The sequence below is a fragment of the Tiliqua scincoides genome, chromosome 2, assembly GCF_035046505.1.
Source record: "Tiliqua scincoides isolate rTilSci1 chromosome 2, rTilSci1.hap2, whole genome shotgun sequence".
NCBI lineage: Eukaryota > Metazoa > Chordata > Lepidosauria > Squamata > Scincidae > Tiliqua > Tiliqua scincoides.
In genome coordinates this window covers 100,415,566-100,428,946 of record NC_089822.1, presented here as the reverse complement: position 1 = coordinate 100,428,946, position 13,381 = coordinate 100,415,566, and the positions used below count along the sequence as shown (strand labels likewise).

General features: G+C 45.7%; 1 protein-coding gene across 3 annotated transcripts; it reads right to left on the bottom strand.

Moving 5' to 3' along the window:
* Positions 1-217: 217 nt before the first annotated feature.
* On the bottom strand, positions 218-12,163 carry LOC136641467 (store-operated calcium entry-associated regulatory factor-like). Of its 3 annotated transcripts, none has more exons than XM_066617281.1 (6): positions 11,999-12,163; positions 11,144-11,322; positions 9,905-10,208; positions 7,257-7,356; positions 2,993-3,141; positions 218-1,010 (listed from the first exon to the last, which is right to left on the bottom strand). In XM_066617281.1, the coding sequence occupies exons 1-6, from the start codon at positions 12,081-12,083 to the stop codon at positions 982-984; spliced, it is 846 nt and encodes a 281-aa protein (XP_066473378.1). In that variant the 5' UTR covers positions 12,084-12,163; the 3' UTR covers positions 218-981. The 3 variants fall into 3 exon arrangements, with proteins under 3 accessions (XP_066473378.1, XP_066473379.1, XP_066473380.1); XM_066617282.1 differs by lacking the exon at positions 218-1,010 and adding an exon at positions 1,572-1,994; XM_066617283.1 differs by lacking the exon at positions 218-1,010 and adding an exon at positions 1,987-2,002.
* Between the last annotated feature and the right edge of the window lie 1,218 nt (positions 12,164-13,381).

Below are 13,381 nucleotides of genomic sequence, written 5' to 3'. Positions count from 1 at the left end.
GAGGTCTCCTCGGGGTAAGGAAACATCAGTTCCCTTAGCCCGTGTCAGACCCTGGCAGGCCCTATGGATCTACTCAGATCTGTGCCAGCTCAATCACTGCCACAGAGCCAAGGAGACCCGTTCAGGATTTTGAGGCAGGAGAGGGAGCTAGGATGTGGCAGCAACCTCTGCTGTCGTCCTCACCCCTTTCCTAGGCCTCAACTACCCCCCAGGCTGCCATCCTCCCTCCCATTCAGTTTTGCCCTGTTCAGTAGGAAACTTACTGCTGGCAAGTCCCAGTCTTTGGAAACTCTCATTTCAGTGATGGAAATGCCTATCACAAAAAGGGAATTCTGAAACTTTAGAGGACTCCAGCTGCTCAGGAGTAAGTCCTATTCATTTCTTAGAAAATCTGGGAAGCCTGGTGTTACAGACTAGTCAGGAATGGGGTTAGGTTACCAGTTCCACCTCCTCCAATGCCCAATCTCCCTCCCCCACCCAAGAGCACAGTCTCCTTGCCATCCTCGCCATGCCCCTGTGCCACCCAGCACAAGCTTACCTGTGCAAGCCAGTGCAATGATGGGATACAGCGCTAGGCAGGCTGGTGTGGGCCTTCACATTGGCTCAGCCAGCTATCTGGTAACCATAAACATGCATTATGGCACTTTTGTGGCACTCTGAGCTGGCGCAGGGATGGCTGCGATGGTTCACAGACAACTTAGCAAGCACTGAAAATATAATATAAGGCTCATAGTTTTCAATGGGACTTTCTACGTCTCAATCGTTTCACATTTAAATTTTGCATCCACTTTTTCCTCTTCTTTTCAAAACAGCATTTCTTTCTACCTCAAATTTAAAAGGCTACCTGTTATTCAAAAGGCTAAAATATGAATATGTACCACTGAATCTAAAGCTAGCTTTTTACAAGTTATCCAGCAAACTTGAAACAAGTTTTGGAATTGCTGGACAGCTGCTTTTATTCACTTGCTCAGGAGCCAAACTTCATTTACCATTTGTTCCTTCTCCTTTACCTATAATGGGGGGAAAAAGTATTGTCAGTGAACAGTGTAGTAATTTTAAGAATGAATTAACAGGATGGATTTAAATCAAGGTAGATGATACTATATAAATAATCCAACTAATGATTTCAATAACACACATTGTAAACCATGTGTTTATGCAATAAAGTGTCTAATATTTTAATTGTTCTAGCAACTAATTACATTACATTACAACTAAATACAGTTTATATGACCTGAAGCATAATCCAGAACTTTTAGTCATGCAACCCACGTTCATTGGCACTACAACATTTTATTACAAGTGTGACAATTATGAAATTAATGGAAGTCTGGTTCTCTCTGTAGACTTGGAAAGGACAACAAACAATATCACTAACCTTGAAGACAAGGTTATCCAGAACAATGTGTGCTCATGGGCTATATCCTAAGAAGTGCACATGAAAAAAGTGGTGTTTTATGCTGTTTTGTATGCAAAATTAACAATTTTAGTGCAGGACCTTGCGCTACCACTTTCATCTGCTCAAGCTACCTTATATGACTGAAAGGATAACTTGGGATACAACCCAATGAGTTAAATGGGCTTAATTAATTGAGGCTCTGGAGCCTAAAATGTTCAGAACTCCTGGACACAACCTCTGGAAAATACCTCCCGGACACTGTGGGTCCTCAGATGCAGGTCTGGAAACCATGGTGGATCAAATCTGTGGATGCCAGATCCACCGATAAAGACGACCCACTGTATAACTCTTGGCTGTAAGTGTCAAATCTGACTAGCAGGGGTCCTATCACTTGCTGCTGGGAAATGCTTCAGAAGATGAAACAGTGGGCAAGACAATCTACCTTAGATGTAATCTTCAACAAGAAACCTGTAGTTCCCAGGGATGAGTCACACTCTGGTTCACCCTACTAGCAGTAATGCATCCCATCATTTTCCACTACTGCAATGTAAGAGGAGTGATGGCAGCAGTAGTCAATTATGCAGCAGGCTCTGACCTAGTACACTGGAAAGTACAGTCTACATTACAACAGTCTTACAACTACCTCCTGTAGCACTGTTTCACACAACACTCTTTTTTCTAGTAACATACCCATAACATTACAGGAGGCATTACTGTGCTCCAAGAACTGCCTCCCTCTGTATGACACTGCCTGAGATCAACAGAGAATTTTTTACAATGTCTCACCATTGGCAGAGACATGCTTAGTGGTGACACGCTAGACAATCTTCTCCAATGATACCATTGTTCTGGCAGCTGCTGAAAATGTTTTTGTTCCATTCACCCTTTGGGGCTAATTTTTCATTAATCTGGGCACCACCGGGTTAAAGTCATGACCACTGCTCACCAGGAATGTGGTTCCTGGCGTGACCAGTACTTACAGTTCCAGCATGCTGCGGAACTTTATGTCCCAAGATCGGGACAATGCAATACTCTGGCCAGTTGTGTCTATGGTTCAATGCCCAGGTGGACACTGCACCCAGATTTCTGCAAAGACGCGACTGCCCAAAGTGTTGTCCCGGTCTGGGGGCATGAAGTCCCACAGCATGCAAGAACTTCAACTGTTGGTTAAAGGAGGGAAAGATTTGCCCGAACCCCGAATTCAGCCCTTGGGCCAGGACCGACCAGCCTTTATCTAACCTACTCATTTTCCTCTAGTTTACTCTTCCAATATTCTTATTAGTTTGATTAGGGATGTTTAATGTTGTTGGTTGAGTTTCTACTGATATTTTATTGTCCTCTGTTAATATATTAGTTGCCTTGAGCGTCTCCCCTAATGAAAGAAGAAAATGCAGAATACAAATGTTTTAAATAATAAAAACACTATATGCTGCCTTGAGAGGCTTTAAACCAAAGGTTGGATAAAATATTTTAGAATAGGCAAATGTCTGCATCAACAGGTCATAAGTACCACTCTTTTCTCTGAACAGAAGGAGTTGATGCTATTCTCTGTCAGTAGCCAGAAAAATCAAGGCAATAGAATTTGTACCTTACCAGAAGTGGACTTTGTTTCATCAGAAGTGGACTTTGATGAAGGTGTTGAAGGTGTTGTAAAGCCACTCGAAGAACTAAATGCTGAGGGTGGGGCACTTGGACTAGTCCATGTATTAAAGAATGGAGAACGTGAGTAAAATGTAGGTGACCTGGAGGAAAAAATGATTTAAAGCATTACAGCCATCACTGTTAACACATTTTCCTGAGAATACACTGGTTTTGAAAGATAACCTAGAAAATAAAGCAACAGTAGTTTTGCCAGGTGCCTCACACCTGCAACAAAGTCAAAGAAGAAAAAGGGCAAAAAAAAATCAATTCATCTTAGGAGACATATTGCTATATAGTCATTCAGTGATTTTTTTTAAATTGCAGGTGAACCTTGGAGCACACAAAACTAACTTACAGAGCCTTGGAACAGGGATCAGACCCTTGCATCATCTAGGTCAGTAATGTCAACCCAGGCTGACAACAGCTTTCCAAAGTTTCAGATAAGAGTTTTCCTCTACCCTACCAGGCGATACCAGTGACTAGGACCTTTTGCATGTGGTCTGTACTGAGCCCCTCCCCTACCTTCTTGTGGTTTCATTTTTTAAAAAGCCAATACATTTCAGTTTGAAAAAAACAAAAAACCAAAACATTTGCCATAGAACTGACTGACCAGTTTGCCACTCTTGGGTTGGATCCAAAGATGCTCTCCAGTGTGCTGAAAGGTCCTTGCATTTGTGGAAGAGGCAGCAAAAGAAACTTGAGTGAGGTGGGAAGAAAAGACAGAACTCTTGGCACAAGGAGTTCCTTGTAATTATGTTTAAACCAAACAGGAGGAATAGCTGCTTGGAGGGGCTTCCCTTTAGTTATTGTTGGAACTTTTTTGGTCACTTGAGCAGTGCCTGGAGCACCAACGGCCACTGAGAACGCATTCTGAAGAAAACCACAGTACCAGGCAATGACCCTACCTCATTTGGAAAAACTACGAATGGTAACTAGCAGCAGCTGACTGCAGAGAAAACAATCAGCACTTCAAGCATGAATAGCAGCAGAGTGCTGGCAAGAAGAAAGGTTAAAAAAGAGAAATTCTGCTATTGGCATTACCCAGCCTAGGCAAATGCTGCAGAACTTTCCTCACAGTAGATCTCCTGTCATTGCCACAACTTTGGATACAACCCAATTAATGCATCACGATACGTGACAAGCAACATCAAAACACTATAGCTACATCTCAATGGAAAGACAGTGAACACTTGTGCAATCACAACTAACTTTTAGAAAAGGTGATCTGCTGAAATAGGTGGACTTTGACCTCAGCATCAGGCTGAAGTGTAAAGAGAAGGACAATACTGGCAAAGCATTAAAAAATCCTAGGCAACAAATCAGTTTTATAACACATGATCTAGCTGATAGACTTGCAATTTGATTTAGACCAGTGACTCAACCTCTTTTTCACTTGTGTACCGCTTGGCAGCCCATTTCCACATATTGTAACCCTAATATTAGCAAAATGTTTGTAATTAATATAGTTGCTGTTATTTCAAATGCATATGTCTGCAACTACTGCTCCATATCTGATAATACACAAACTGATGACCAGAAACTAGCAGTTGCTGATGCTTTGGCAGCCAGCTAGCTGCCTTCTTTCCTTGCCTTGCCAGCCTTGAAAGTCATTCAGATACAGACCTGAACATAAGAACATAAGAACATAAGAACATAAGAACAGCCCCACTGGATCAGGCCATAGGCCCATCTAGTCCAGCTTCCTGTATCTCACAGCGGCCCACCAAATGCCCCAGGGAGCACACCAGATAACAAGAGACCTCATCCTGGTGCTCTCCCCTACATCTGGCATTCTGACTTAACCCATTCCTAAAATCAGGAGGTTGCGCATACACATCATGGCTTGTACCCCATAATGGATTTTTCCTCCAGAAACTCGTCCAATCCCCTTTTAAAGGCGTCTAGGCTAGACGCCAGCACCACATCCTGTGGCAAGGAGTTCCACAGACCGACCACGCGCTGAGTAAAGAAATATTTTCTTTTGTCTGTCCTAACCCGCCCAACACTCAATTTTAGTGGATGTCCCCTGGTTCTGGTATTATGTGAGAGTGTAAAGAGCATCTCCCTATCCACTCTGTCCATCCCCTGCATAATTTTGTATGTCTCAATCATGTCCCCCCTCAAGCGTCTCTTCTCTAGGCTGAAGAGGCCCAAACGCCGGAGCCTTTCCTCATAAGGAAGGTGGCCCAGCCCCGTAATCATCTTAGTCGCTCTCTTTTGCACCTTTTCCATTTCCACTATGTCTTTTTTGAGATGCGGCGACCAGAACTGGACACAATACTCCAGGTGTGGCCTTACCATAGAATACCTGCATCTTTTCTCCATTATTCAATTCTTTTTCAAGTATCCCTAAAGGTCCTGGCAAGTACCTCTGGGAGTACATTTACCTCAGGTTGGGAACAACTGATTTAGACAGTGAATCTCCAAACTGAACCAACAACCCAATTCTGAGCTGCCTGATGCCCAGAGAGCAGCAGTGCCAAAATGGTGACTGCTGCATCCTGAGTGTGCCAGGTAGCCTCAAGCAGCTCCTCAAGAGAAGGAGACATTCATCCCCTTCCCCCAGGTAAGGGAGCAGATGCTGCAATGGGACTACTCAAGTCTGTGCCAGCTATTTAGCTAGCACAGAGCTGAGGCCACATGTTGGGCTGAGAGGCCCAATGCCGAGTTCAGGATCTGGCAGAGCAGAGTTTTGCAGGTCCCTCCCCCCTCCCTACCACCAAAAATGCCTCCACCCCCATTCACCTCTTTGCCACCCAGAGATCATCCTTTGCTCCAAGTGGCATGTGGTGGTCCTCCAGCCAGCACTGGCTCAGTATGAACTGGTGCTAAGCAGAAGCCAAGTGTCGCGGGCATGCCTTATGGTAAGTTTGCAACACTCAGCACCAGCAGAGGGCAGATGCTGAGTGCTTAGGATCAGTCCCTAACAGTTACAGACAGTTATCCGGGAGTAAGCCCCATTGAACTCAATTGGACTTCTGCGTAGATATAAATAGGAACGTAAATTGGAGGTGTAAATTGCAGAAGGCAAAACAATCAAGCATAAAGTTGTTCAAACAGATTGGTTTTAAGGCTACTTGAGAAAATTACCTGAATCTTCCCAAATGGGGAAGATTCCATAAATATAAAGCATTCCATAAATATAAAGCAAATCAGAGAAGATTCATGAACACCCACATGGGGAAGAGAATGGAGAGGGCTAGCAAAGGGAATGTTATCAGAGTGTGGAAAGGAAAAGATAAACCAGTATCTAGAACTTGAAATTGGAGACAGACGATCACTTTTGTATGCAAAAAAAAAAATACACAGCAGGCAGCAGAATGCAAAAGAGACACCAGATGCTCAAGTGAAGAATACAGAAGACCAGAGTGAAGAGCATCGACAGTCATCCAGCTGGAACTTTTAATGATCAAGCCAGGCAGTCTTTAAGAAATCCTTATATTGGGAACATTCTACTAAAGTTGCCATTCCAAAGCAATTCAACAACCAAGTCCTCCAGAAGCTTCAGTTTATGCCTTTGTGACCAACTCTAAAGCTGAAATGACTTCATTTGAATGATGCTGTATTATGTAATTGCAAGACAATTACAAGAGATGCAAGTTAGCTAATAAGGCATTCATTGCATCATTAATGGAGATGTTAAAGAGAATCAATTACAAGTGGGCCCATGTTATCTGCTTGGGTTCCATTCCAGGGGCCCCTGCAGATAATGACACCTGCAGAGGGTCTCGGGGCCCTCTAATACTCAAGGGACCTCCTCTGGATAGTGAAAGGCCAGACAGAGGATAGTGAAATCCACAATAATGAAATTCTATCCACAGATAGTAAAATAAATCACTATCCTATCCATGGAGAAGTGAAAGCTACGGGTACAGTGAAAGCTACGCAGATACAGCAGGTCCACTGTACTGTATACTCCGATTACCAATACAGATAGCAGGCTGTGGGTGAAATGTATATTGCTAAGTAACTCAACTCTTTGTGCCTTACCAAGTGCTATATAAACTTGAAGAGATGCAGAATTAATACATGGGATAAGTATTTCTCATCGCCTTTAAAATCAAGTGCTCTTTTCTTTACAAGTGAATCTGTAAAGAACATTATGATGCAAAACTATATATTTCTGTGTCTATCCCAGCCTCTCTCCTCCTGCTTTTTATGAAAGCAGGAAGGTTGATGACAAAGGAAAATAAAAATGGAAAGTCATAGAAGTTACCTCAAGGGGCTAACCAAGTATCCCAATAGCCATCCATCGAGTAGTCCAGTCCAGAATCCAGGAACTGAATCTGAATTATATCTGGAAATCCCAGCAGTTCCTTAAAAAAAAAAAGATGCAAACTGAAAGCATTGAAGAAGCCAAAGCTCTTTCATGAAGTGTTTGTTTTAGCAGATCATACCAAGGACTTTCAACCTCCCCTTGCATATGCTGCTTTTTCAAAGTACACTTTCTGCAGGAATGACTGTTGGGGCAGGATTGAGCAGCTTAGCACACAGTCATTCGTACAAGGGTAAGATTTCTCTAGTGACTGATTGCCCGTCTCTCCTGAATTCTGCATTCTGCTTCTCCAACTAGCACCTCTTTCTAAGGACAAGTTCTGGGCTGCTGCACAGTTGTGCCTTACCATTGCCTCTGCTTATGTTCACCTCTGGTGGGGCTAGGTCAGGCAGAGCAGTGTTGCATGGGTCTTATAGCAGCAGCCATGCTTCACATGCATGTAGAATAACCTGCAATGCAAATACCACCTGCTGTATGGTTAAGTTGCTTCGAGTGCCCCTTATTGGGTATGAATTGGCTAAATAAACAGCTATTGTGTGTTGTGTACTGCTCAGTCACCGGGTAGATGGGACTCGTCAGCCTGGGAAGGCAGCTCATCTGAGAGAAGGAAAACCCTGATCCCAAACCTCCACTGCCTTGTGGCTACATCCAGTTATGGAAAAGGCTTTGGGAGTCAACCTCGAGGCAAAATCCGGAGCCGGAGTCCCTGAGGCAGTTCAGGGCTGAACACAGTCACGTTCTGGCAACTCCTGCGATGCCGCTGGAACCAACTGTATTGGCTTCTGTCTTTCCATTGGACCATTTCAGCGACGTGGAGAGGGGGAGATTTGCTGCATGGGTAACAGTCTATCCTCCATATCTACTTTACCCAGGCTTCGCGCACTGGAGAGGACACTCTGTTGCAGAACACTATTCAGAGCGCAATACCATAGTCTTCCGAGACTGAAGGATGCCAACAATTCGAACCAAGAACCCCAATTAGGTTCTGAGGAATTCCAGAGTTCCCGGGGAATTCAGTACAGTTTGAAAATGACTGACATACTGTATATTCCTAAGGCTTGTTGATCAATTGATATGATCCATTTCTCAGAACTGGTGGAGGGGGAATGGGATGCCTCTTCACACTCTCTATAGCAGTCTCTACAAGTCTCTACTCCTCTTCACACTCTCTTCAGCACATTTATAATGTGCGACTGTGGTGTGGCGCACTGGTGTGGCACACTTTGCTGGTGCACACTGGTGTGGCACACCAGGAATTTAGGAGGTCAGCCTATCCTCCATACCTACTTTACCCAGGCTTCACGCACTGGAGAAGACACTCTGTTCTAAAACCACCATTCAGAGCGTGACACCATAGTCTTCCGAGACTGAAGGATGCCAACAAGACTGCTCAAGACAAGGACTGCTCTCCAATAGTTTCAGGTTTTGAATCTAGCCTGTTAAGAACTTCAAGGAATTATTTTGCTGGGAAACCACACCACAGGTTGGCTCACACATTAATGCAAATCATGCCTATGTCTGAATCTTTAGAGTTGGAATGTGTGAACTGGTTCAGAACCATTTGGGATCTAGTACTCAGGGGTTCGAATGTTTTTAACACCCCCATACCAGCTTTCCCAAATTTTAAAACCTCCCTATACAACATAGAGGCAAAATGTCTTAACTGTCATGGAACCCCATCCCATCCATGAGCATATTAGCAGTTGCAACTGAGGCTATTATACTGTAGGACAGAGCAGGTGGACATCTGGGGCCTTGGTGGGGCTCAGAAACCCCTCTAGAGGGGAGCAGAGCTGGGTTCCCCTTGCTTCCGTAGGTCCAGGACATGGGGACAGTTGGACCTGTATCAAAAGTTTCAGCTATTCTCAATGGCAGTGGTTCTCAAACTCTCTGGGAGAGAGTGAGAGCCAGTAAGTCTTTGCAGGGGCAGGGGAGGAGACAGCACAATCCCCAGGAAGTGAGGCACAATCACTCCGCATCTACTTTCCCTGCTGTCGGGAGCCCTCCCAGAAGTCTCGCCGGTCTCCCTGCACCCCAGGGAGGCTGCAGGAGGCTTGGGTAAGTGCACCAAAGCCCCTGCAGCCCCCCAAGCAGTGCGATCCTGGGGGGCTGCCTTCCCCCGCCTCTAGGCTGCCCCCACCCCTTAAGGGGGAGAGACCAGGGCCCCTCAGGCTGCAGCTTCACGACACCCCAGTTTGAATAGCACTGCTCAATGGGTTCCAGAACAGAACCCCCATGGATAAGGAGTCACACCTGTATTGTTTCCAGTGCTTTTGGAATGAAGCACAAGTAATCATGGGAAAGCGACAGGCAATAATATAGCTCCAGGTCTGGTCTAGCTTACAAGGTTATTTGTTGTTGGGTGCCCTTCGGGGAAAAAGGCAAAATACAAATCCAATAATTATAAATATAAATATTTAATAAATACATTATACAGACTGCCCTGCAGCAGTTCTCGTTAAGTCCACTTTTGGGCATTACAGCCAGTACTTTTTCTTCTTGTTGCTGCATGCAGGTAAGAATTTCACCTGCACAGTAGAACTTAAATCCTGGTGTAGGTGTGCTTTGGTAGCCCTGCCCATTGGTACCTGAATTAAATCCTGGTGGCGGTGGTCTTCTTTGATGGTGTGGCCAGTGATTACAGCAGCAGACCCTGTAGATGCCATAAGCAAGGACCCCAAATAATATTATCAAAATTGTTTCAGGACCAAAAGTTGTAGAATTGGAACCATTCCCAAACGTTTTCTGTCCTTCCTTTGTTAAATCCAAAGTGTACTGCAAGCCACACGATCCTTTCAAGATATAAGGGTCATCTGGGGAATCGTAGCCTTCACAGCTTAATACAGCTTTTCCAAAGCGATAAGAATTATCCAGCTCTACTTTACATTCCCACTGAAAAAGGGAAACAGGAGTTGTGACCTTTTTTCTTTCTGCAAGCACAATCAAACCTTTTAAAATTTTTAAAATTACGTGATTACATTGCAGTGTTTCTGTGTTCCATGTCAAGTACAGGCATCACATGCAATTTATGCCAGTCCTCTCCCTTGCCTGAAAAGAACCAGCTTGCCTTGCATCACAAATCATTGTCTTTTGGAAGCACTGTGTAGTAGGGATCAGTAGGCCTGATCCCTACTGAAAGGAAGGCACTGCTTGTTTCTTTCCTGGTGATGACTCAGCAGGATGTGGGCAGATACTTATCTGAACTTTCTACATGCCCCACTTTTTTTCCCCCAACCCCTGTACTATGTTAAAAGCTTTCACTATACTAGTAAATTATCTTTAAATCTCAATATATATCGAACACCGTTATTAATACCATCAGTGTATACTCTTAAGACTTTTGAGTATTCTGTTAGTTCCTTCTTGTAGCTAGAGAAGCAGTCATCAAGCCAATTTCCTCCAGAACAGTAGTTTGCACAAATCCCCTTTATTTCAAACAAGTTACTCTAACACATAAACAAGAGATGTTTATTTTTATACAGCTAGTAAGGCATGCAAATTAGTGAAGTGGGGGTTGGAAAGGATGTGGGGAGTGATTTCTAGGTAAAGGCGAATCCTTTGAAGACCCTTTTGACAGTACTGGGTCTTTCCAGCTTATGGAGGAATGCAGATTCACTTTGAACCCCCCACCCCATGAAACTCCCAGTCTGGATGTCACAGATGTCTTTTTTACACTGCTGGTGCTAGGCGTGTTTGCCTCCATCCCTCAGCTTGTCTCGCTTGCCAACACCTGGCCATTTAATCATTACATGCTTAAGACCTCAAACCACATTTGCTCAGCCAAGGACAATGGCTTTCACTGCATTCAAGTTTTAAAGCACATGTACCTGTACATCATTGCCATCCCCGCCTCTGTTGTAACACAGCGCAACCTCAGGTGTGTTTGCCACACATCCAGCAGTGCCTCCAACACAATGCAACTGGGGAATTGGAATTGTCCGCCGAGAGTTTGTGATCTCACTTGGGTAAAGGGTAAGGGCTTGGACTTCTTGCAAAAGAATTTTATCTGAAAGAACATACACTGGTACTGAGTGACATAAAAGAAAGCAGGCTGCCACACCACTAACCTTCACACCACCCAGGGTGACCAGATATCCTCCTTTTCCAGGACATGTCCTCTTTTTTAGCTTCATATCCTGGAAAAGAACTTAAATGTCCCCCTTTTCCCTGAGAGCAGGCAGTGCAGAGTCTCCTCACTATTAATAAATTATGGTTGCAATCTTAACCACACTTTCCCAAGAGTAAGTCCCATTGAACAAAATAAGACTTACTTCTGAGTAGACCTGCTTAGGATTGTACCCTATATGTACTAAATTATACACAACATCATTTTAAATTTCACAATAAGTAATACTATTTTTAAATTAATCTCATGAAGTCAGGATACAAATATTTTTAGCTTTTTGTCTTGTCATGTCCTACATTTTGTGGTGCCTGGTCCTCTTTTGGAGTTATGGCTTCATCTGGTCACCCTGACCACACCCCACCGCTTGCCCCCCAGCAACGAGTGTTCCTGCCTCAGGGGCAGCCGGAGGCCTCCCTATGCGGGAGACCCTCCTCATCCTCGCCACTGACACTAATGCCAGCCGTTCAAAGCCTCCCCAAGCCCCAGGGCGGGGAAGGGCCAGGAGGAGAGGCTCCCTCAGCCACCCGCTGCCCTCCTGCCTAAGCCAGCCACTCACCCTTCTCTTCCCAGCCCCGTGCTGCTCCGCCGGCCGTCAGGACCACCAAGAGCAGCACCAGCAGCCGCTTCAGCGGCCCCACCATCCCAGACTCGCCCACTCGAGCCCACCATCTGCCCCGCCGGCGGCCAAAGTGCTGCGGCTGCGTCACCGCAACAACGGTTCTCCTCGCCGGCCAGCTGCAGACTGCCAACAGCAGAGCCGTGTCGTTGGATTTTGTTACCTTGCCTGCACGCGGAGCCAATGAGCGAAGAGGAACGTGTTCCAGCCAGCCAGTGGTTGGAGACCTTCGAATGCGTCTACGGTTCTATTGGCACGTCGGAGCACAACCTTTCCCCTCATTGGCTGGAAGCCCACGAAAGGCGGGACAAAAAGGACCAATGGCATGATGAGACGGAGATTAAGTCCGTTGCCTCAGCTGGGGGTTCACTGTTAGTAAACAAAGGCCGAGCCATGCTTAATGGCTCCGAGGGGGCGGGTCAGCGTACACAGCGCGTGTCCCCCCCGTAGTTATGCTACTGGCCAATGCTTGGCTGTACGTCCAGGCCTGCCACTGGCTCCCAGGCCCTCAAGGCCCAGGGTTGGCTGCTCCTCGCAGGATGAGGGCCTCCCTAGGCTGGGGCAAAGCTGGCCCTTTAACCCCAAGGCTCTCCAGGTGGAGCTGATGCTGGGGATGGGAGAGAGAAGCCAAGGAAGGGGAGAGCCTAGGGCTTCCTAAGGCAGTCAGGCCAGTGGTGCCAGCCTTCTGGGCAGGCTGCCTGAGGACGGGTGTGTGACGGGGGTGGGGACTGCCTGGATGATGACCCCCCCCCTTGTTGAACTCTGAGGCCTAGTTGTTGGACCAGCAAAGCCCCATTTGTTTCTGCCTCTCCTTTATTGGGGCCAGGAAGGACTAGGGGCACAATCCTAAGCAGGTCTACTCAGAAGTAAGTCCTATTAAGCTCAATGGGACTTACTCCCAGGAAATTGAGTTTAGGGTTGCAGCTTTAGGGCCCAATCCTATCCAATTTGCCTGTGCCCGTGCAGCAGTGCCAACAGGGCATGTGCTGCATCCTGCAGTGGGGGGGGCAGTCACACAGGTCTCCTCAAGGTATGGGAACATTTGTTCCCTTACCTCAGGGCTGCATTGTGGCCACACCAGTGCTGGAAAGTTGGATAGGACTAGGGCTAGGCCCTTAGTCACCAGGTGGGATGCACCTCCTCTTGTGGCAACACTGCTGGGGCCAGAGGATGGGGAAACAAATAAGTTCTGGCACAAAATGGGTTTTAAGCAAACACAGTCAGTTTCACACTTGGTTTTATAGAGGCCATAGAGATTTATAAACATTAAAACAAAACAAAAAATGAACACAAGAGAGTATAAATGACTCTTGGTTACCAGGA

What these genes read in the sequence shown, in the direction of transcription:
- LOC136641467 (XM_066617281.1), bottom strand. Translation starts at nt 12,083, where the DNA reads ATGGTGGGGCCGCTGAAGCGGCTGCTGGTGCTGCTCTTGGTGGTCCTG. An exon ending in GCCACCAGGATTTAATTCAG is followed by an intron (nt 7,357 to 9,904) that starts GTACCAATGGGC and finishes TTTTTTTTTAAG; the next exon opens with GAACTGCTGGGATTTCCAGA. An exon ending in TGAAACAAAGTCCACTTCTG is followed by an intron (nt 1,011 to 2,992) that starts GTAAGGTACAAA and finishes CCCCCATTATAG; the next exon opens with GTAAAGGAGAAGGAACAAAT.